This window comes from Bufo gargarizans, unplaced genomic scaffold, assembly GCF_014858855.1.
Source record: "Bufo gargarizans isolate SCDJY-AF-19 unplaced genomic scaffold, ASM1485885v1 original_scaffold_1290_pilon, whole genome shotgun sequence".
Taxonomy (NCBI): domain Eukaryota; kingdom Metazoa; phylum Chordata; class Amphibia; order Anura; family Bufonidae; genus Bufo; species Bufo gargarizans.
In genome coordinates, this window is record NW_025334295.1 from 93,894 (window position 1) to 119,272 (window position 25,379).

Consider the following 25,379-nt stretch of genomic DNA (forward strand, 5'->3'; position numbering starts at 1 on the left):
TCTCCTGTTGCCGATCCGGATTGCCTGACCTTTACCTGCCCTATTGCTTGTCTGACTTCGCCTCTGCCTAATCCTTCGGTCCTGCGCTGTTGCTCCTGGTTACGACTCAGCCTGCTGACAACGCCTGTTCCTCTGGAACCTTTCTCAGGTACCTCCTGGTCCGCCTGAACCAGCTGCCCCGTGTGCCTATCCTCCTAAAGAGGTAGCGACCTGGTGTTCCCCTCGGGAAAGTCTATCCCCACCATCAGGGTTACTGTGAAGATCGAGGGGTTTACTTAGACAACGCCCTGAGAGGTAGGACACATGGCACAGTGGGTTCACACCCACTGGTTCGTGACAACGTCCATGTGACATCCGTAATGCATCCATTTTTTTTTTTGCAGATCCATTGTAACAATGCCTATCCTTGTCTGCAAAATGGACAAGAATTGGACATGTTCTATCTTTTTTGCGGACCCATTGAAGTGAATTGTTCCAAATACAGTTTGCAAAAAAACAGAACAGACACTGGAAAAAAATATAAGTTTGTGTGCATGAGCCCTAAATGTATGGATTATGTCCCTACGGCAGCAGATTTCCCGACCCCCCAACATTAAGATTCCATCAGAGCACACGGTTTTATTGCAAACAGCATCCGATTCCTATATAAATAAAATATCTGGATACTTCTCTATAAATCCGCAGTTTCGGCTGAGATTTTTCGCTGATGATAAAGGTCAGTGGATAAGTCGTCCGTCTGGTAGAAGACACTAAATCCTCTATTGTTCCTTTCAAGTGCAAGTTTAGTAGCAAAAAAAAGGAAAAAAATATAAACCAATCCGGATCGGTCCATTCAGTCTCCCAGGTTCGACTCCGCACCAGTAAGGAGCCAGACAAGCCGGAAGCAGACAGCCAGGAATCCGGTGCCCAGAAGGTCGCCGAGGGCGGTGAGGTACGGGATGGAAAAGTTGTCTGGGTCCAGGCCTCTTCTCCACATGAAGCGCACAATGAGGTCAGCTATGTACAGTAAGATGCAAACCTATAATATAAAAAAAATACATAAAAAGTTATACTTTGTGGTTTAAATCCTCCATTTACAAGACCTTTATGTGCTGTCAGTGAACGGAAACATTCTTGCACAGGATGAAAGCTGTACTGCTCACACAGCTGCAGGGCTTGTTACAATGTATCGTTGCTTTCTTTTTGCACCTGTGTTGGACATGATAGAGACGGATGTAAACAGTTAATGGTTCCAATGAGTGACAGCAAGCGGAGATCTTGCAAATAGTCAGGAACTGAACCACAAAGTCTATCGGTTAGTCGTATAATTTTGACAAATGTAGTGAATTTTCGTTAATTACTTTCTCCCTCCTAACAGGCTCATAACAGGCTGACGCTTCCTGTTCTGTAGAGATCACTCCTCAGCAGTCATCTCAGTATCACCATGGCCAGGATTAAAAATGACAAGTAACACACATATATATATATATATATATATATATATGTTATATGAGACAGGATCCACCATTCACAATAAATGATGGTCACAGCTCATCTCCTCCCCCTCCCTGCACAGTGACCCCTGCATAGGTCACAGAGCATGCTCACAAAGCTCTCCCATGTAAGTCAATGAGGTCCTTGCCAGTCTGTTGTGTCTAAGGTCCATGATGGCTGCTGTAAAGCATATCGCTCAATGTTGTTAACAGCTGCTCAGGAAAGATGGCCGCCCCCATAATCATATACAAAAAATAGAACTGAAAAAAAAAAAATCTACAATCAGAAAATAAAAATAAAAAAGAATATCTATCAGTATCTGGTTTAAACTAGTAAAATAAATATAAGTGATATGTTCCCTTTAAGAGCAGATCTGAGAATTTGAATATGCAAATTTCCAATGACGGGAAGCCCGCCTCTAGTTTGTGACTCCTCCCTTACCTGTAGGAAGGCTGCGACCAGGTAGAAGGTGACAAACAGCAGAGTGATGGAGGTGTGACCGCCCTGCAGCAGGTGGATGGTGTACATGAAGACCAGGTGCCCGGGCACCACCAGCAGCAGTAATACTCGGGCTGATTTCGAATTAACACCTGAAAAAAGCAAAGACGGGAGGAAAATGACAACCTGGCGAAGGTCGTAGGGCAAATAATATGCGGAGTGTCCCTCCCAACATGCTTCGGGGTGGAGCGCCTATTTCTTCGCGTTGGGAGGCTCATCATCTCATCATGTGGGCGCCACCATGAGGAGTGGGGGAAGGGCAGTGACAGCCATATAATAGGCCCTGGGATCCTACCTGAGGAGAAGAACGTCGTGCAAGGGTTGGGCCAGTGCTGCCTCATCTTGTACGGTAAGACGCCGGGCATGCTCCAGAAATGGAGGAACGTGGAGATCCGACTTGCCTGAATGGCCACCAGATTCCCGGCTACTCCTGTGACCAAAAGCAGAAAAAAAAAAGCTAAATAATGAGGTAAAATACAGCAAGCGCCTTCAAAAGGCAAAAACAGCGCTTAACCGTACCGTTTATGACGGGGGTGAAAACCGCCATGCCCTCGAATTTGGGGTCCGTTACTGTCTTGTCTAAGATGAGTCCACCAAAACTAGAAAAGATCAGAAGAAAAATGTGAAATGCAAAATTTAATTCAATTAGTTAATCCCAACCAAGGGACCTCACCCATTTCCAATGTAGTCTTGCATGGAGGACAATTTAGACCCCTCCACCAGTTTCCGTTACCTGCTAATCGACATGGCCACAATCACCGGCTGCCAACCCGACTTCAAAACTTCAGCAATGGACGGGCTCTGTTTGGCTACGGCCACCCACAGCGGGATCAGGATGATGAAGACAGAGCAGATCAATGGAGAGAGGTACTGGACATCTAGTGGGGGCAAAAGAAACCTCGCGGTTAGACTGTCGCGCGCCCGCCTCCACCTGTCAGATGTCGCAGTCTCGTACCTCTGTAGTCAAACAAGAAGCTGCTGATTCCCGCAAGCAACGACAGGGTGATGAGGTCCCCCAGGCTGGCCGCGATGGGGGTAGCAACATTGTCAGGGTTGATTCCCATCTTCCTAGAGGCAATGATGACCCCAACCATCACCAGACCTGATGGACAGAAGGATCGAAGCAAAATCAAAAAGACCATCGGGACGAGAGGGATTTAGACAAGCGATTACGGGTCTTACCCAAGGACAGGGCAGCAATGAATGCTGTGGTCACGCTGCTGGCACAGAGGACGGCGGCCTGGTCCAATTCCACGTAACCTTTAGATAACGCGCCCAAGAGGATAGCAGCAACAGCGGCCAAAAGACCGACGACGGTGGCCTGAACCTGCAACCGCAGAACAGTATAAGGCCTCAAGTCCAGGGATGTTCCGTTAGGATGGTGCCATATGGCGGTGAATGGCCTGCACAACAGATGGTGATACCAGACTATAGACGCTTTGGTAAAAGTGTCCCTTTTAGTTGTCTCCGCCACAACGGGTCAATTCAGCACCGCCATAGGAATGTCATTTCTAAAATAGATGGGCCTCTTTCACACGGGCGTCATGGTTTCGGGCCAGATAAGATGCGGGTGCGTCGCGGGAAAACGCACGATTTTTCCGCGCGAGTGCAAAACATTTTTATGCGTTTTGCACTCGCGTAAAAAAGATCGGCATGTTTGGTACCCAAACCCGAACTTCTTCACAGAAGTTCAGGTTTGGGTTAGGTGCTTGGTAGATTGTATTATTTTCCCTTATAACATGGTTCTAAGGGAAAATAATAGCATTCTGAATACAGAATGCTTAGTACAATAGCGCTGGAGGGGTTAAAAAAAATAAAAATAATTTAACTCACCCTTATCCACTTGTTCGAGCAGCCCGGCTTCTCTTCTTTGTTCTTTCTTCAGGACCTGGGTAAAGGACCTTTGATGACATCACTGTGCTCATCACATGATCCATCACCATGGTAAAAGATCATGTGTGGGCCATGTGATGAGCGCAGTGATGTCATCAAAGGTCCTTTACCTGCACACAGCAAATAAGAAGACAGAAGAGATGCCGGCTGCGCGACCAAGTGGATTAAGGGCGAGTTAAATTATTTTTTATTTTTGTTTAACCCCTCCAGCGCTATTGTACTATGCATTCTGTATTCAGAATGCTATTATTTTCCCTTATAACCATGTTATAAGGGAAAATAATAATGATCGGATCCCCATCTCGATCGTCTCCTAGCAACAGTGCGTGAAAATCGCACCGCATCCACACTTGCTTGCGGATGCTTGCGATTTTCACGCAGCCCCATTCACTTCTATGGGGTAGAGCATGCTGCGATTTTCACGCAACGCACAAGTGATGCATGAAAATCACCACTCATGTGCACAGCCCCATAGAAATAAAACGGTCCTATGTGTCCGCATTACTGAGAAAAGTGATGTTTTAATACATGCAAATGAGCCTCTAGGAGCAACGGGGGCGTTTCCATTACACCTAGAGGCTCAGCTCTCTCTGCCCCACCCCCTGCACTTTGATTGACAGGACCAGGTGTGATGGTGTTTATATTGCCTGGTCCTGTCAATCAAAGTGCAGAGGATGCAGCAGCTGCAGAGAGAGCAGAACCTCTTGGTGTAACGGCGACGCCCCCGTTGCTCCTAGAGGCTAATTAGCATATAATAAAACATCATTTTTCTCAGCAATGCACATAAAAAAAAAAAACTGGGGGCGCTACCACTGACTCCAATGTCCATTATCTCAGCAAATATACATTATTTTTAGTGCTTTTATATTAAAATATAATTGTTTTAGTTTGGGATGACGAACCTGGATTAAAGCCAAGTTACTGATCGCCATCTTCCATCTCTCGCTGGGGTCGTCCAGCTGTCCTGTGTTTGCCTGTGGACAGGATAAAGTGAGCGAGGACGCAAGACGCTAAAATGGAAGTCCGCCGCCCTGGAAGCAAAAACTCACAGCTGTGGAGAGCCGAGAGGCCAGCGTCATCTCCAAGTTGCCCTTGAGGCCCACCAAAGCTGGAACCAGAATGAAGACCTCTGTGATGGTCCTGAAGACATCCCAGTGCTGGAACAGAGGAGATAATACACAGAAGGTGAGGAATCATCTCCACTTAAAGGGGAACACCATTTTGTTTTACATCATAGGTGAATACACCAGTAGGACCAGTCAGGTGGCGCGTACACGGATACCAGCCATCGCCTGTATAATAGAACCTTAGTGCACTGTGAAAAGAATTCCGAATACAGCAAGACCCGTCATTACTGACTGATCCTGTAAGACCGGCACCCCCTGCAGTCTGGGACTGCCTCGACTTAAAGGGGATAACTATCAGATCGGTGGGGGTCCTGCCTATGTGACCCCCACCGATCACGTGAACGGGGCCCTGTACCTCCTGCTGCTCCCCTGAAATGACGGGGCAGCCGGTTGCACATGCGGGCAGCTGCACCATTCATTTGTATGGGAATTCCAGAGAGTGGTGCGCTGCACTCCCATAGGAATGAATGGAGCGGCTTCACACATGTGCAACCGGTGCCCCGAGCAGCAGGGAGCCTGCAGGGATTCTCGTGCTCGGTGGGGGTCCCAGCAGTAGAACCCCTACCAATCGATAGTGGATAACTTGTACCTACTGGAATCCCCCTTCAAAGAGGACCTCTCACCTCCCCTGAGTGGATGCAAGTAGCTACAGTAGAGGTCCCCTTTAAAGTGAGGTGATTACCTCGCCCCATGGTCAGTGCACTCCTGATCCCATCGTACGGTATAGCTAAAAGGTCTTGAAACAACACCATAGACCGAACCCCAACATATTGGATTTTTGAGATCAGGAAACTCTTTTTGTCCTACACTATTAGGGCAGAATGTGATGGGGACGTTCTACTTCTTTGTTTTACATTCTCTGGTACAAAAAAAAATATTTTTTTAGTCGTTTGATCCTAAAAATGTAACAAAACAGATGCAAAAAGTTAGGTGCTAACAGAGGTTCCTGGACCCCAGTGTAAGACTGATATCTGCCATGTTGTCATTTATAATACTGCCGTCTTCTCAAGTGGCAGAGGGGGCTGTGGACCCCCTTAGGCACCAGATGCAACTGCCACTTCTGCAGCCCCTACAGCCAAGGCCCGTGGCCCAGTAACAAAGCTTCTTGGCTCCCGAGATTCTGACAACCCTATCTTGGAGAAAAAAAGATATACATTTCCAACCATTCAAACCGGCCAAGCAAGTGCAGCTGATGTTGAGGAGGGAGACCCCCGGGCCATCAGTATGACTGGGGGTTGTAAGGTGGACTCTTGAAGCATTCTTCTGCCTCTTGACTACAAGGCTCATCATTCCGGTTCCCCACAGCCTGATCAGTAGATGACCCCGCGCATACCGACTGACATCCATCATCCTTCCACCATTCACACCTTCCCAACTCTAATCCCTGTGATTGAAACATTTGGTCTAAAACCGAATAATTAATTCCAAAAATGTTCAGGTTTTTTACCCCTTAGGGTACTTTCACACTAGCGTTTTTGTTTTCCGTGTTGAGTTCCATCCTAGGGGCTCAATACCAGAAAAAAAACTGATCAGTTTTATCCTAATGCATTCTGAATGTAGAGCAATCCGTTCAGGATGCATCAATTCAGTCCCTGTTACGTTTTTTGGCCGGAGAATATACCGCAGCATGCTGCAGATTTCTCTCCGGCCAAAAATCCTGAACACTTGCCACTCAACTCATTGCAGTGAACAGGGTCAAGATGCAATACCACACACAACCTGTGGACAGGTGGGGAGCTGTGTTTAGAAGAAAGCAACCTAGACAACCCCTAGAAGCAATCTCCATCCACAGTGCTACTTTTCCATCCCAACCTTGGTGGAACCTGGTGGACCTTATAAGCTAGGAGGGCATCAGGGTCCTTTTACCCAACTTTCCAAAGCCTGAGGGCCCAATCAGCCTAGTTATGCAACCAGAAGGGTGTGGAGGACATGACATTGAATAACCAGATTGTAAACTGAGCTCGGTGTGATTTCAGGACATCAGAGCAAAAGTCGTGGAAAGTCACTATCCCAATCCACCATTGTGTAAACTGCAATGATATTACACAAGGAAGATAGCCTGGTATATGGCCGGGGGGGCAATAATGATAAAACTCTCCTCTATTACATTTATAACTCGCTATAAAGAAGAAACTAACTAGAAATCCTAATTTATCTGGGGTAATTCAGCCATTCCAGAACCTTTATGGCCCACTATAAAGAATAGGAGCACTCTAGTTAATGAGTCACCAAACCTGGGGGCAACAGATTATGACCGAGGAAGCCCCAAAAACATCATCATGGCCCCCTCAGGAGTACGTACTTGAAAGATATCCATCAGCAGTCCAGCCGCCACCATGCCCAGTCCGGCCATCAGGAAGGGCAAGAGCACCTGGGCTGCAATGGAGAAGACAGTCTCCGGAAAAAACCCGTGGGGGAACCTTGAGAGCTTGCATTTGAATCCTCTCAGCTTCTTCCCGTGATAGCAGAACTCCAGTTCCAAGTGAGTAACCACCATTTCTTTGCCTTACGACCTGGATTGTACAGAACTGAGGAGCCTCCAGGATCTTCCAAAGAGCCGGGGAAGACCTGCATCCATTGACGTTGAAGGGAAAGATTCCCAAAAATGTTTTAAAAACTTTTTGGACTGGAGCCTGGATTTCCAGAAACGTCTTAGCCCATAATTAGTCCACGAAGGAATGAGATGGCTGACGTAAGCTCGCAGTCCGTCAGTTTACCTGGGCCGATCTGCATGGTCCGCTTTTTTAGAACTGGTGGGAACCTCTTGTCGACGGCTCCGGGAGGGTGAAACTTTTTGAATTTGCAAAGTAAACCTCTTTAAAATTTCCTTTGAGAAAATAAATCTGACTTTCTGAAGTGTGGTCTGAGGGTTCTAATGTTGCTTTCTCCTGCAGGTTTCAACTACAAATGTCATGAAAGTGAAAAAATTTTGAAAAACTTGACTGACCAGCTGCGAACACGAGGACTACAGGTCCTTAGGCAATAATAGTTGCTACAATGAACCGTGTGGTGATCGCTGATAATGCACACGTGCAGAGCTATACATGTGCGGCATATCTTTCCAGCACAAGATCCAGGATGCCGTCACGTAGTGACCGTCTCGCTCCACGCCTTCAGCCTATCAGTGGGATGTCAGCATAGTTTCCTCCTTCAGTTATAAGGAATAGGCGACTTCTACTAAGAATGCAGAAGACGAGTAATTCACTCTCTCTTGTGCTGGACAGAAGGTGTAATGTCAGAAGTGTTTCAGCGCGGTATCTGTAGACTGCGCTCCCTGGAAGAAGCCAATCACCAGCCAGAGATTCTTATCAGATGTCCTCACTTTTTTGTCACTAGTTTATGAGAACCTAGATAAAGATCCTGGTGGTGAGGCTTTCTCCAAGGTAGCTGAACTCAGAATAAATGTAATGGTTTATAAAATAGAACACAGATCAAACAAAGCAAAAAAAGTGCTGGTTAATAAAAAGACTGACACCAAATAACTGATATTGGTAGGACCTTTCCACCCACAAACTTAAATATATTTTATTGGGATTTTATATGATAGACCAACACAAAGTAGCAAGTATGTGTGAAGTGAAAAGAAAATTATACATGGTTTTCAAAATGTTTGATAAATAAAAATCTGAAATGTGTGGGTGCATTTGTATTCAGTCCCTGCACTCTGTTACTCCTAAATGAAATCCAGTGTGACCAATTGCTTTCAGAAGTCACCTAATTACTAAATAGAGTCCACCCGTGTGTAATGTATTCTCAGTATTAATACAGCTGATCTCTTCTCAGAGGTTTGTTAGAAAACATTAGTGATCAAACAGCATCATGAAAAAAAGGAACACCCTAGACAGGTCAGGGATAAAATTGTGGAGAAGCGTAAAGCAGGGTTAGGTTATAAAAAAAAACTATCTCAAGCTCTGAACATCGAGCACTGTTCAATCTATAATCCTAAAATGGAATGAGTATGGCACAACTGCAAACCTACCAAGACATGGTCGTCCCCCTAGACCAGTGATGGTGAACCTTTTAGAGACCGAGTGCCCAAACTGCAACCAAATACCCACTTATTTATCGCAAAGTGCCAACACAGCAATTTAACCTGAATACCAATATAGTATATCTTCCATGTACTTCATCATTTAGCTATAATAGCTTAATAGCCTACATTCAGTGCGCTGCCTGTGCTGTTCATAGTGCGTCCTGTGCTGATGAATGGCCTGAAAAGTCTAAAGCATATTGGTACGCCATAGACTTTTTCCAAGGTGTGGGTGCCCACAGAGAGGGCTCTGAGTGCCGCCTCTGGCACCCGTGCCATAGGTTCGCCATCACTGCCCTAGACTTACAGACTAGGCAAAGAGAGCACTAATTAGGGAAGCAGCCAAGAGGCCAATGGTCACTCTGGTGTAGCTGCAGAGATCCACAGATCAAGTGGGAGAACCTGTCCACAGGACAACTATTATTTGTGTTCTCTACAAATCTGACCTTTATGGAAGAGTGGCAAGAAGAAAGACATTTTTGAAAGCAAGCCATAAGAAGTCCTGTTTGCAGTTTGCCACAAACCATGTAGTGGACAAAGCGAACATGTAGAAGAAGGTGCTCTGGACAGATGAGACCAAAGTGGAACCTTTTGGCCCAAGTGCAAAATGCAATGTGTGGTAGAAAACTAACCCTGCACTAGGGTTGGGCGATATACCGGTATGACGATATACCGCGGTATTAAAAAAACGGCGATATGGCGATATCGCTGTTTCCTAAATACCGCGGTATATTTTCTGACGTCATTGCCTTTAAAAACGGAGTCCGCGGCTGCCCTCGTTCAGGGCTCCAGATGGCGACAAGACTTTTTAGTCTTGTCGTCCATTTGCGACTGTACCGCCGCGATCCCGCGCAGCCTACGTTCTCTTCAGTACTAGTAGCACAGTGGAGAAGGAAGGAGTCCCTCCCTCTCCACTGTGACGCGGCCGCCTCTACCACCAATGGGGAGATAGCAGGGAGGGGAGGAGCTGTCGCCACTGCGCCACCAATGAATGTAAAACATAAGTATAGGCAGCGGTATCACAGACCCGGCCTCAATAACAGGGCATGCGATCCACAGCAATTAACCACTCAGGTGCCACAGATCGCATGCCCTGTTATTGAGGCCGGGTGCCGGGTCTGTGATACCGCTGCAGACAATTGTATAAAGGAGTTAGAGAGGACCTTTAATGGGTCCAAAGAATATGAACTTAGTAGCAGGCTGCATAGAGCGGCGCCCAGGGATCTAAGTGCACTTACTATTATTCCTGGGCGCCGCTCCGTTCACCCGCTGTGGCCCCCGGTATTTTCAACATTCAGAGCAAGGAGGAGGAGGCGCCAGTGTCTCTCCGTCTCTATGACAGCAGCGCTGACCAATCAGAGCGCAGAGCTCAGAGCCAGGGAGAAAAAAAACAGCGCTGCTGTCATGGAGCTGGAGAGACACTGGCGTCTCCTCCTCCTTGCTCTGAATGTTGAAAATACCGGGGGCCACAGCGGGTGAACGGAGCGGCGCCCAGGAATAATAGTAAGTGCACTTAGATCCCTGGGCGCCGCTCTATGCAGCCTACTACTAAGTTCATATTCTTTGGACCCACGAAAGGTCCTGTTTAATTACATTAATTGGTGGTGCAGTGTGCCCCCCCCCCATTGTTATATAGTGGCCACAGGGTCCCATCCCCTCCATTGGTGGCAGTGGCAGATTACACTGCTGGGGCTCAGATCGTTACCATGGCAGGCAGGACGCTACTGGAGCCCTGGCTGCCATGTTCAGCTCCCTGCTGCTGTGTGCACAGTGACAGGGCAGCCGGGAGATGTGTGAGATCCTATTCACCCTGATCGAGATCTAGCAGGGTGAATAGCACAAGGCATGAAAAGATCCAGGTTCTAGTCCCTAAGGGAAGAAATGGTTATTAAATAAAAAGTTTAAAAAACAAACAAAAAAAACACCAAAATACTAAAAGTTTAAATGGCTCCCTTCCCAGTTTTACATATAAAATTTACAAACCATAAACAATAAACATATTACATATCGCCACGTCCCAAAAAGTGTGAGCTATTCAAATATAAAAAATATTTCTGCTCGGTGAAGGCCGTAACAGATGTCCCTGGATGTGAGAGCTCTGTGGTTTTCTCCTATATGTAGTGCTGGCTCACTACTGTGACCTGCGTCTCATCTTCTCAAAGTCCTTTTTTTTTTAAATTATATGCATTTTAAATTTGGCGACAAAAAAATGTAATTTGGCTCCTAAATTTTTTAGTTTAGGAGCCAATGGCTCCTGGTCATTTTTTTTGTCTGGAGCACTGATAATGTCTCCTTGTGGCCCCCCATACAGTGTAACGTCTCCTTGTGGCCCCCCATACAGTATAACGTCTCCATGTGGCTGCCCCCATACAGTATAACGTCTCCATGTGGCCCCCCATACAGTATGTCTCCTTGTGGCTGCCCCCATACAGTATAACGTCTCGTTGAGGCTGCCCCCATACAGTATAATGTCTCCTTGTGGCTGCCCCCATACAGTATAACGTCTCCCTGTGGCCCCCCATACAGTATAACATCTCCTTGTGGCTGCCCCCATACAGTATAATGTCTCCTTGTGGCTGCCCCAATGTCTCCTTGTGGCTGCCTCATACAGTATAACGTCTCCTTGTGGCTGCCCCCATACAGTATAACGTCTCCTTGTGGCTGCCCCCATACAGTGTAACGTCTCCTTGTGGCTGCCCCCATACAGTGTAACGTCTCCTTGTGGCTGCCCCCATACAGTATAATGTCTCCTTGTGGCTTCCCCCATACAGTATAATGTCTCCTTGTGGCTTCCCCCATACAGTATAATGTCTCCTTGTGGCTGCCCCCATACAGTGTAACGTCTCCTTGTGGCTGCCCCCATACAGTATAACGTCTCCTTGTAGCTGCCCCCATACAGTATAACGTCTCCTTGTGGCTGCCCCCATACAGTGTAACGTCTCCTTGTGGCCCCCCATACAGTATGTCTCCTTGTGGCTGCCCCCATACAGTGTAACGTCTCCTTGTGGCTGCCCCCATACAGTATAATGTCTCCTTGTGGCTGCCCCCATACAGTATAATGTCTCCTTGTGGCTTCCCCCATACAGTATAATGTCTCCTTGTGGCTGCCCCCATACAGTGTAACGTCTCCTTGTGGCCCCCCATACAGTATGTCTCCTTGTGGCTGCCCCCATACAGTATAACGTCTCCTTGTGGCTGCCCCCATACAGTATAATGTCTCCTTGTGGCGACCCCATACAGTATAACGTCTCCTTGTGGCTTCCCCCATACAGTATAACATCTCCTTGTGGCTGCCCCATACAGTATAATGTCTCCTTGTGGCTGCCCCAATGTCTCCTTGTGGCTGCCCCATACAGTATAACGTCTCCTTGTGGCTGCCCCCATACAGTATAACGTCTCCTTGTGGCTGCCCCCATACAGTATAATGTGGCTGCCCCCATACAGTGTAACGTCTCCTTGTGGCTGCCCCCATACAGTATAACGTCTCCTTGTGGCTGCCCCCATACAGTATAATGTCTCCTTGTGGCTGCCCCCATACAGTGTAACGTCTCCTTGTGGCTGCCCCCATACAGTGTAACGTCTCCTTGTGGCTGCCCCCATACAGTGTAACGTCTCCTTGTGGCTGCCCCCATACAGTGTAACGTCTCCTTGTGGCTGCCCCCATACAGTGTAATGTCTCCTTGTGGCTGCCCCCATACAGTGTAACGTCTCCTTGTGGCTGCCCCCATACATTATAACGTCTCCTTGTGGCTGCCCCCATACAGTGTAACGTCTCCTTGTGGCTGCCCCCATACATTATAACGTCTCCTTGTGGCTGCCCCCATACATTATAACGTCTCCTTGTGGCTGCCCCCATACAGTGTAACGTCTCCTTGTGGCTGCCCCATACAGTATAACGTCTCCTTGTGGCTGCCCCCATACAGTGTAACGTCTCCTTGTGGCTGCCCCAATGTCTCCTTGTGGCTGCCCCATACAGTATAACGTCTCCTTGTGGCTGCCCCCATACAGTATAACGTCTCCTTGTGTCTGCCCCCATACAGTATAATGTCTCCTTGTGGCTGCCCCCATACAGTGTAACGTCTCCTTGTGGCTGCCCCCATACAGTGTAACGTCTCCTTGTGGCTGCCCCCATACAGTGTAACGTCTCCTTGTGGCTGCCCCCATACAGTGTAACGTCTCCTTGTGGCTGCCCCCATACAGTATAACGTCTCCTTGTGGCTGCCCCCATACAGTATAATGTCTCCTTGTGGCTGCCCCCATACAGTGTAACGTCTCCTTGTGGCTGCCCCCATACAGTGTAACGTCTCCTTGTGGCTGCCCCCATACAGTGTAACGTCTCCTTGTGGCTGCCCCCATACAGTGTAACGTCTCCTTGTGGCTGCCCCCATACAGTGTAATGTCTCCTTGTGGCTGCCCCCATACAGTGTAACGTCTCCTTGTGGCTGCCCCCATACATTATAACGTCTCCTTGTGGCTGCCCCCATACAGTGTAACGTCTCCTTGTGGCTGCCCCCATACATTATAACGTCTCCTTGTGGCTGCCCCCATACATTATAACGTCTCCTTGTGGCTGCCCCCATACAGTGTAACGTCTCCTTGTGGCTGCCCCATACAGTATAACGTCTCCTTGTGGCTGCCCCCATACAGTGTAACGTCTCCTTGTGGCTGCCCCAATGTCTCCTTGTGGCTGCCCCATACAGTATAACGTCTCCTTGTGGCTGCCCCCATACAGTATAACGTCTCCTTGTGTCTGCCCCCATACAGTATAATGTCTCCTTGTGGCTGCCCCCATACAGTGTAACGTCTCCTTGTGGCTGCCCCCATACAGTGTAATGTCTCCTTGTGGCTGCCCCCATACAGTGTAACGTCTCCTTGTGGCTGCCCCCATACATTATAACGTCTCCTTGTGGCTGCCCCCATACAGTGTAACGTCTCCTTGTGTTGTTTTCTTTTAAACGGTATTTATCGCGATATATATCGTTATCGCGATAAATTTTTTAATATCGTTATCGTCTGAATATTTTTGATATCGTCCAACCCTACCCTGCACATCACCCTGAACATACCATGCCTACCGTGAAACATGGTGGTGGCAGCATCATGCTACGGGGAAGCTTTTCTTCAGTGGGGACAGGGAAGCTGGTCAGAGGTGATGGGAAGATGGATGAAGCTAAATACAAGGCAATCTTTTGGCTTTTATTTCTTAAATTTTTTGAAAACAATGAATAATTTTCTTTTCACTTCACACATGCGTTCTACTTTGTGTTGGTCTATCACATAAAATCACAATTAAATTTATTTAATTTTGTGGATGTAACATGAAAAATTTGGAAAAGTTGAAGGGATATGATTACGGTACTTTTTCAAGACACTGTAGTACATCAGCAATAGTTACAAGAATATAACTACTATAATACTGCTCCTATGTACAATAATATAACTACTATAATACTGCTCCTATGTACAAGAATATAACTACTATAATACTGCTCCTATGTACAATAATATAACTACTATAATACTGCTCCTATGTACAATAATATTACTACTATAATACTGCTCCTATGTACAGGAATATTACTACTATAATACTGCCTCCTATGTACAAGAATATAACTACTATAATACTGCTCATATGTACAAGAATATAACTACTATAATACTGCTCCTATGTACAAGAATATAACTACTATAATACTGCTCCTATGTACAAGAATATAACTACTATAATACTGCTCCTATGTACAATAATATAACTACTATAATACTGCTCCTATGTACAAGAATATAACTACTATAATACTGCTCCTATATACAAGAATATAACTACTATAATACTGCTCCTATGTACAAGAATATAACTACTATAATACTGCGCCCTATGTGCAAGAATATAACTGCTATAATACTGCCTCCTATGTACAAGAATATAACTACTATAATACTGCTCCTATGTACAAGAATATAACTGCTATAATACTGCTCCTATGTACAAGAATATAACTACTATAATACTGCTCCTATGTACAAGAATATAACTACTATAATACTGCTCCTATGTGCAAGAATATAACTACTATAATACTGCGCCCTATGTACAAGAATATAACTACTATAATACTGCTCCTATGTGCAAGAATATAACTACTATAATACTGCGCCCTATGTGCAAGAATATAACTACTATAATACTGCCTCCTATGTACAAGAATATAACTACTATAATACTGCTCCTATGGACAAGAATATAACTACTATAATACTACTCCTATGTACAAGAATATAACTACTATAATACTGCTCCTATGTACAAGAATATAACTACTATAATACTGCTTCTATGGACAAGAATATAACTACTATAATACTGCTCCTATGGACAAGAATATAACTACTATAATACTGCTCCTATGTACAAGAATATAACTGCTATAATACTGCTCCTATGTACAAGAATATAACTACTATAATACTGCTCCTATGTACAGAGAAAGCTATGCAGGGAATACATTCTCAGAATCATAGGGGCCCCAGTGGTCGGACCACCACCATTCATAAAGTAATGGCTGTCACTTTATAAGGCTTCAATCTGTACGGTGTCAGTCAGGGGCTGGGAGCAGCTGACCACAGATGAGTGTGCCGTCTTCATTCACTCTCCGTTTTCTTGTGACGCTTGTTTTCCCAGTGCACCCAGCCACGTGTCGGCCTCGCTAAGCTGACAAGTCACTGGCATGAGCACACGCTGTCCGCCAGGGCCTTATCTGATAACAGGGGGTAGGGTGACCTGTTCCCGCTGCCAAGCAGAATTAAAGGAGACCTAAAATAAATTTCAGGCCGAACCTTTTTGTGAGCTGTGGGTGAAATTACACCAGTACACCCCCCCCCCCCCCCCATACCCCAACAATGCCTATAACAAGTATTCACACCCCCACGTTTTACTGGAATAGTGACTCTGAAGTCTCCTTGTATCCATCCTCTGACTGTCACTTTTATAAAACCAAGTTACTTTGTGACATGTGGGAAATCTGACAAACAGAAGTGATACAATGTAACAGCAACAATGTTCTGCTTCTCCTACCTGCACCACATCCAGCACCATGCCAGCCATCACCATGCCCAGCCCTGCCAACAGGTAGGGGAACACCACCTGCAGGGTGATGGAGACAGAGGACTCATCTCCTGGTCTGGCCATGGGAACCTTCTTCTCTGGAGGGGGGCGCTTTTCTGGAATGAGTGGCAGATCGTCTTCCACAATCGCTCTGTGGACGCCTCGGTTCTCATTCTGTTTGCCTTTGTTCTTTGCTCTGTTTCTGGTGTGCTCTCCATTCCTGGCTCGGCCCTCCTTCCTCCTCTGCCGCGTCTCCTCACCCTTCATGGTGACCTGGTCGGGCACGGGGACCTGTCACTCTGCAGAGATAATGGTTTTGTTTACTGATTACAAAAACTGATTAAAAAAAAACAAACAAAAAAAATCAATAATTATTTTAATTCATTGGAAGAGAGCCTGGGCTCTCATGAGAGGACGCCACAAGTAAGCCTCTGCTTCACTCCACAAATGGGTGATGTGCCCACCTTGCCAGGCTGCCAATTTGAAAGTCTTGATCTTTGAATGTTCATGAGATGCTCTCCTAAATGCATTGGCCGTTAGGGTGAATTCTACCCGTCCCCCCCACCTATTTTTACTGGCAATGGGTGCCCCCATATTTCTATTGTAGTTAGGTGTGGAGAGTGTAGGGGTTCACTCTATGATTATGGGCAATTTGGTTTTATGCCCCCTAGATTCACTGGCAATTAAAGGGGTTGTCTCATAACAGACAATGGGGGCTTATGGCTAGGATATGCCCCCATTGTCTTATAGGTGCGGGACCCGCAACTATATCAAGAACAAAGCCCTGAAAGTGAAGGAGGGCACACTGCGCATGCGCAGCCGCCCTCCATTCATTTTCTATGGGGCCGGCGAAAATAGCTGAGTGCTGGCTTGGCTATTTCCGTCGAGCCCATAGACGTGAATGGGAGCGGTGGCCGGTCATGTGCGGTGCGCTCCCATTCACTTCTATGGGGAGCCAGCTTGGCGGTGGCCGGACCGGAGTCTTCCAGCCACCACCTTGCGGGGCTCCATTCTCAATATAGGTGCGGGTCCCACCGATAATGGGAGCATATCCTAGCGATATGCCCCCATTGTCTATGATGAGACAACCCCTTTAAGTTTGGAAAGTCTTGGGGTGCACTATATGCTTACAGGCAATTAGGTTTGGAGGTTCTTCTAGTGTCCCCCTAGATCAGTGGTGGCGAACCTATGGCACGGATGCCAGAGGGGGTGCTCAGAACCCTCTCTGTGGGCACCCGGCTCTTTGTGGGCCATGTGTAGTGCTGCCACCTGTGTACCAATACTCTGTGGCGCGCCCATTACTCCCCCTCTTCTGCTTGTGTTAAAAAATAAAATAAATAGAACTCACCTCATCCATTGATCGCGCCGCGGGGAGCGCTCGCTGCTCACTGGATGCGCAGGACAAGAGCTGCCCTCCAGCGTGATGACGTTTCGTAGCATTGACTGGAAGCAGCAGGACCCGCGAAAACATCATCATTCTGGGGCCGAGGTCTTGTCCTGCGCATCCCGTGAGCAGCGAGAGTTCACCGCGGCGCGATCAATGGATGAGGCGAGTTCTATTTATTTTATTTTTTTGTTAAAAAAGAGTGGTGGAAGGGTCCGGGGGCATTAATAATACTGGGAGCTGCGAATGAATAATAATACTAGGGGGGCACTAATGGGGGCATTAATTTTACTGGGGGCCATATTAATTCTGGGCGCCACTAATGGGGGCTTTATTAATACTGGGAGTCAATACTGGGACAGTTTTAATACAAGGGGGCATTCCTGTTACCGGGGCCTGTGTTAAGCCGCGCCCCACAGCTTAACTTGGACGGTATTTTTTAGTATTTAGGTTACGTTACCCGGTTGGCGCTTTGCAATAAATAAGTGGGTTTTGGGTTGCAGTTCGGGCACTCGGTCTCTAAAAGGTTCGCCATCACTGCCCTAGATCAGGCATGCTCAACCTGCGGCCCTCCAGCTGTTGCAAAACTACAACTCCCATCATTCCCGGACAGCCTACAGAAGGGCATGGTGAGAGTTGTAGTTTTACAACAGCTGGAGGGCCGCAGGTTGAGCCTCCCTGCTCTAGATTATTTGGAGGGTCTAGGGGTGCACCCAAAATTAATTGGCAGTTAAGTTTAGAGTTTCTAGGGTTAACCCTTTATATTCATTGACAGGTCTGGAGAGTTGTTTCAAATGAGGCCCAATGCAGTGATCAGGGGGGGGGGGGGGGGTCCAGGAATAGGGGGACAATTAATGGGACCTGCACGGCTTAATGTGTGAATGAGACACTGGTCTACCACCCGATACAGCCCCTGCTGACAACCGCCCTGCACCAGTGCCCCAGATTCACTGTCAGGATCCAGTTCCAGAGGAGCCTCCCAGATGATCTCAGATGATAAAAATACATCTGCACCTGTCTATGAGCCGGGGCCCTCCCTATGGCGTCCTCCGACCAGCGCGCACCCGCTCCACGTGGAGCACAGAAGATGAAGTGACAGGAAGACAACGAGCGGCCGGCCTCGTGCAGATTGCTGCTCTGAATGAAGACTGGAGAAGTTTATCAAAACTGGTGTAAAGGACAAGTGGCTAAGGCTACTTTCACACTAGCGTTATTCTTTTCCGGTATCGAGTTCCGTCCTAGGGGCTCAATACCGGAAAAGAACTGATCAGTTTTATCCCAATGCATTCTGAATGGAGAGCGATCCGTTCAGGAGGCATCAGGATGTCTTCAGCTCAGTCTTTTTGCCTTTTCAGGACGGAGAAAATACTGCAGCATGCTACGGTTTTATCTCCGTCCAAAATTCCGGAACACTTGCCGGAATGCCCGATCTGGTATTTTTTCCCATTGACATGCATTAATGCCGGATCCGGCCCCGAGTGTCCTGGCAAAACAGATCCGGCATTGCGGTGTGCGCATGTTCTGACCGAAAAAAATGTGAAAAAAATAAATGCCGGATCCGTTTTTCTGGATGACACCGGAGAGACGGATCCGCCATTTCAATGCATTTGTCATACGGATCAGGATCCTGATCTGTCTGACAAATGCCATCAGTTTGCGTCCATATTGCCGGATCCGGTGGGCAGTTCCGGTGATGGAACTGCCCGCCGGAATCCTCTGCCGCAAGTGTGAAAGTAGCCTTAGCTGATCATAGCATCCAATCAGATTCCACCATTTTCCCAAAAAATGACAGGTGGAATCTGATTGGTCGATATAGACAACTAAGCTTTTACGCCAATTTTGAGCAATCTCCCCCACTGTATATAATATTACATCCAATCGTGGGTACAGATACCTGGGAAGGTCCCACAGACAGCACACGTTCAAAAATACATTATTTTCAATTCCTTAACATCTCAGCTTGCTGTCAGTGAATGGGAACATTCTGTTTACATCCAGAGGATCAAAATCCCTTACCCTGGGTTCACACCTGAGCGTTTTACAGCGCGTTCAAACGCGCTGTAAAACGCTCAAGACATGAAATCCAATGCTTCCCTATGGGAATGGTTCACACCTGGGCGTTTTACAGCGCGTACGAACGCGCTGTAAAACGCCCGACGCTCAAACAAGTACTTGAGCTTCTTTGGGGCGTTTTGACGCGCGTTTGTGGCCATAGGACACTGCAGTCAATGACACAAACGCGCGTTTACTATTACAAAAAACGCGCGTAAAAACGTTTTACGCGCGTTTGAGGTACGCTCAGGTGTGAACCCAGGGTTAGACCTTTTACTTCTCACAGTTGATGGTTTGCAACAAGTGTATCAGGTGTGGAGTTACCTGCGACCCAGATACATGTTTCTTGCTCTGATACATTGTAACAAACTAGCAGGACAGGTGAGGGGTGTCTGCCGCCGATGAGCGGATCGCACAGAGGACTGACTGTGATACCATTGTAACAAACCTTCACCTGTGAGGAATATTAGGTCTGTAAGGCTGTGTCCACACTCACATATTGAGCATCCAAAATGTCTTTTACTACAAGATCCAAGTCCAAAGCTGACGCTCAGATTTCTGCCTCGGACGCGCCGCGGTTTGCAGCAGACCCACACAGGGACTTTCTCCGTTGCTCAGGGATCGACTACATCTGTCGTGCGACCACAGATCGCAGTGTAGCCGGGCTGCCACAGGAACGAATGGGGTCGCAGCACGACCAGGGATATTTCTGGACAGTCCATAAAAATAGGCGACTTTTAACAACAGATGTGTCCGTCATTTTTTTTAGAGGCTGTTGGTTCATGCAACTCCTCTAGTTCCTATGGCGGTCCTGCTACAATGCGATCTTTGGTTGCTGTCGTGGCCAAAATCGCTGTGTGAACGAACCCTAATCCTCGCCATTTCCGCCTGCATCCTACTTATTTTTATGGCAGAAATTGTTAAACGCTGACGATAACATTTCTGTTGCATGTGAAAGGAGCTGCTGAAATCCTACTCACACGCAGTGGAAACGGATTGTTGCCAGATTTGACGCTGATTTCAATCTGTCACATGTGAACCTACCCTTTGTGGAAACAAGAATAACAGCAAGCAGAGATTTTGAAAATATTGAGAACTTGAAAGAAAGAAAAAAAACTGCATAGCTTTCCATTATACAATGAATAAACAGCGATATTAGGACTTGTAGACGTTATTGGGGGGCAGGTGCGGGGCACCACTTGGGATTCCTCTCTATTGGCTCCAGACTGAACCTTCATTTGGCAGGGCGCCACGTACTACCCCCCCCCCCCCCACACTCAATGCCAGTGAGTAGAGTTGAGAGTTTTTGGCACCAGTACGATACCCACCCTCCATCTGAATGGGCATTAAACATTTTAAATAAATTGTTTTAAAAATCTTGTACATAATATATGGCGGTGTGATACTCGTGTCCTCCATTATTACTACAGTATTGTGCCATCACGCCGCCAGAGCACCCATGTAAAGCACTGATGTCTCCGCCCCTCCCTTAGGGCTCATGCACACAAACGTTTTTTGCGTTCAGTATGCGTTACTAAGGGTCCATTCACACGTCGCAGACCGCACATTGCTGGCACTGAATAGAAAATGCCTAATCTTGTCTGCAATTGCAGACAAGAATAGGACATGTTCTATTTTTTTTCGGGAACGGAATTGCGCACCTGGAAGTGCGGATCCGCAATTACGAATCCGGCCAGCACATCGTGCAGCCCCATAGAAATGAATGGGTCCGCAATTCCATTCCGCAAAATGCGGAACAGAATTGCGGACGTGTGAACGGACCCTTATACTGAACCATTCATTTCAATGGGTCAGCCCAAAAAACTGAAGTGTCTCCGTATGCATTCCGTTTCCATATTTCCGTTTTTCCATTCCATTGAAAGACAAAACATGTCCTATTATTGCCCGCAAATCATGTTCCGTGGCTCCATTCAAGTCAATAGGTCTGCAAAAAAAAAAAAAAACACATGCGGAATGTACTCCGTATGTCTTCCGTATGCGTTACGATTTTGCGGAACCATCTATTGAAAATTGTTATGCACAGCCCAATTTTTCCTATGTAATTACTGTAAACTGTATATGCCATGCGGAAAAACGGAACTGAACCGGAAACACTACTGAAACAAAAAACTGGAAAACTGATCCGATAAAAACGGCCCGCAAAACACTGAAAACGCCATACGGTCGTGTGCATGAGCCCTTAGAAGCAGACGATTATCAGGCTGAAGCCTCTTGCACACGACCGTGCGTCCCCCGTGGCCGTATTGCGGCCCGCATACGGCGGCTCCACAATACACAGAACACCGGCCATGTGCATTCCGCATCACGGATGCAGACCCGTTCACTTGAATGGGTCCGCAAATCTGGAGATGCAGTGCGGAAGAGAACGGAACCACGGAATGGAAGCACTATGGAGTGCTTTCGCGGGGTTCCGTTCCGTGCTTCTGTTCCGCAAAAAGATAGAACTTGTCCTATCTTTTTGCGGAACGGACGGATCGCAGACCCCAATCAAGTAAATGGGGTCGCGATCCGCATGCGGCTGGCCCACGGTCGGTGCCCGTGCATTGCAGACCGCAATTTGCGTGTGCAAGAGGCCTAACTTATAGGGTGTCATTAAGGCTGGGTTCACATCACGTTTTTCCCATTCGTCAAACGCATACGTTAAACGGATGCCTCAGACTGATCCCATAGAGTTCCATTGTAAAACTAAAAAAATGTATACTTTTTTTAACCGGACTGTGCAGGATACCAGAACGTGGTGTGCTGCGTTTGTATCCTTTTTTTTTCTTCTATGGTATACGTCAAACGGAGGCATAAAACGTGATGTGCACCCACCCTTACACATGCAAAATTGGCGTAAAGGGTGGGTTTACATCACGTTTTATGCCTCCGTATATACAAAAATGTAGAGCGCCACGTTCTTGTATCCTGCACAGTCCGGTAAAAAAAAAAACCTATTTTTTTTTTTACAATGGAACTCTAAGGTGAACGGATGGCACTGTATGGCATCAGTCCGTTTAACATATACGGTTTTTGTATACGTTAAACGGATGGGAAAAACCGTCATGTGAACCCAGCCCAAAAAAAGTTGCAGGACCCCGTTTTATGACTTTATAAGGCTGGGTTCACATCGCATTTTTCCCATCTGTTTAACGTATACAAAAAACGTATACGTTAAACGGATGCCTCAGACAGATGGCATACAGTGGCATCCGTTCTCCATAGAGTTCCATTGTAAAAAAAATATCAGTTTTTTTTTTACCGGACTGTGCAGGATACAAGAACGTGGCGCGCTACATTTTTGTATCCTTTTTTTCCTAAGGTGTACGTCAAACGGAGGCATAAAACGTGATGTGAACGCAGACTATTACTTATAATACGCTTTGTCGCACAATGCGTTTTTATGGTCCTTGCCACTTCAGAGTGACGGGGGGGGGAGGGGGGAGGCATATTAGATGGCACAGCCCCAGCTTATTTATTTACATTTACGCCAGTTTAGCCGTAAAAGATTCCGGTGTAAACCGCTGGTCTTTGTGAATGACCCCCATAAAGCTCATTTTATACCATGTCAGGGTGCGGGCGCCCCCTGTTGGGGAGAAGCTGCAGTGCTGCTGTATTTGGGGGGCCGGACCCCTATAGAGGGCAGCAGATCAGGGCCAGCGATCTGTGTCAGCGCCCTCTACTGGGCAGAACCTGCTACTACAGCGGCCGAGGGGGTAACGATAGGTGAGTGCAGAGCAGGCGGGACACTGCACGGCCGAGGGCCCCTAGAAGGGGGAGGTTGGGGGCCACGTGGCGCTCCGTGCGGAGGGTGGGGTGCAGGGGCTGCAGCAGGTATGTCCCCGCCACTACCTACCTTCTTCCTGCATTGGGGCCCCCCTCGGTCGGCGGAGTTTGGGGGGCAGCCCCGGGAGGAGGAGGAGGAGGCGGCCGGGTGTCGGGATCCGCCCGCAGGAAGCGTCGCTCCTTACATGGCCGCCAGGATACAGTGTAACTATCCGGGCCCCTGTGTCCGCGGGGCCCCATGAAGCGCTGGACTGAAGGACGCACCCCATATATCACAGGGGTAAATAGTAATCTGGTGGGGGCCCAGATATGGCGGTGACGGGGGCTGCACCACTGACTGCTATGCTACCTGTACACACAGGGCAGCGATGTGTCTGTGCAGATACATATATATACACGTGTGTGTGCAGATACATATATATACACGTGTGTGTGCCGATACATATATATACACGTGTCTGTGCCGATACATATATATACACGTGTCTGTGCAGATACATATATATACACGTGTGTGTGTGCCGATACATATATATACACGTGTCTGTGCCGATACATATATATACACGTGTCTGTGCAGATACATATATATACACGTGTCTGTGCCGATACATATATATACACGTGTCTGTGCCGATACATATATATACACGTGTCTGTGCCGATACATATATATATACACGTGTCTGTGCAGATACATATATATACACGTGTCTGTGCAGATACATATATATACACGTGTCTGTGCAGATACATATATATACACGTGTCTGTGCAGATACATATATATACACGTGTCTGTGCAGATACATATATATACACGTGTCTGTGCAGATACATATATATACACGTGTCTGTGCAGATACATATATATACACGTGTCTGTGCAGATACATATATATACACGTGTCTGTGCAGATACATATATACACGTGTCTGTGCAGATACATATATATACACGTGTCTGTGCAGATACATATATATACACGTGTCTGTGCAGATACATTATATATATATATATATACACGTGTCTGTGCAGATACATATATACACCAGTGTCTGTGCAGATACATATATATACACGTGTTCTGTGCAAGATACATAATATATACACGTGTCTGTGCAGATACATATATATACACGTGTCTGTGCAGATACATATATATTTACACGTGTCTGTGCAGATACATATAATACACGTGTCTGTGCAGATACATATATATACACGTGTCTGTGCAGATACATATATAGTACACGTGTCTGTGCAGATACATATATATACACGTGTCTGGCAGATACATATATTACACGTGTCTGTGCAGATACATAATATACACGTGTCTGTGCAGATACATAGTATAACACGTGTCTGTGGCAGATACATATATATAACACGTGTCTGTGCAGATACATATATATACACGTGTCTGTGCAGATACATATATATACACGTGTCTGTGCAGATACATATATATACACGTGTCTGTGCAGATACATATATATACACGTGTCTGTGCAGATACATATATATACACGTGTCTGTGCAGATACATATATATACACGTGTCTGTGCAGATACATATATATACACGTGTCTGTGCAGATACATATATATACACGTGTCTGTGCAGATACATATATATACACGTGTCTGTGCAGATACATATATATACACGTGTCTGGCAGATAATATATACACGTGTCTGTGCAGATACATATATATATATATATACACGTGTCTGTGCAGATACATATATATATATATACACGTGTCTGTGCAGATACATATATATACACGTGTCTGTGCAGATACATATATATATATATATACACGTGTCTGTGCAGATACATATATATACACGTGTCTGTGCAGATACATATATATACACGTGTCTGTGCAGATACATATATATACACGTGTCTGTGCAGATACATATATATACACGTGTCTGTGCAGATACATATATATACACGTGTCTGTGCAGATACATATATATACACGTGTCTGTGCAGATACATATATATACA

The 25,379-nt window shown here is 46.5% G+C and overlaps 1 protein-coding gene across 1 annotated transcript in view; it reads right to left on the reverse strand.

Moving 5' to 3' along the window:
• Positions 1–603: 603 nt before the first annotated feature.
• Positions 604–25,379, reverse strand: part of LOC122923160 (solute carrier family 41 member 1-like) — a 30,359-nt gene continuing 5,583 nt past the window's right edge. Inside the window, exons 2-11 of the mRNA XM_044273892.1 lie at positions 16,100–16,428; positions 4,914–5,021; positions 4,767–4,838; positions 3,154–3,298; positions 2,927–3,073; positions 2,705–2,849; positions 2,491–2,570; positions 2,267–2,401; positions 1,915–2,063; positions 604–1,018 (exon numbers count right to left, since the gene is read on the reverse strand). Of these exons, the coding sequence (XP_044129827.1) occupies positions 833–1,018; positions 1,915–2,063; positions 2,267–2,401; positions 2,491–2,570; positions 2,705–2,849; positions 2,927–3,073; positions 3,154–3,298; positions 4,767–4,838; positions 4,914–5,021; positions 16,100–16,396 (1,464 nt within the window). The 5' untranslated portion in view covers positions 16,397–16,428 and the 3' untranslated portion in view covers positions 604–832. The remainder of the gene's footprint in view (positions 1,019–1,914; positions 2,064–2,266; positions 2,402–2,490; positions 2,571–2,704; positions 2,850–2,926; positions 3,074–3,153; positions 3,299–4,766; positions 4,839–4,913; positions 5,022–16,099; positions 16,429–25,379) is intronic.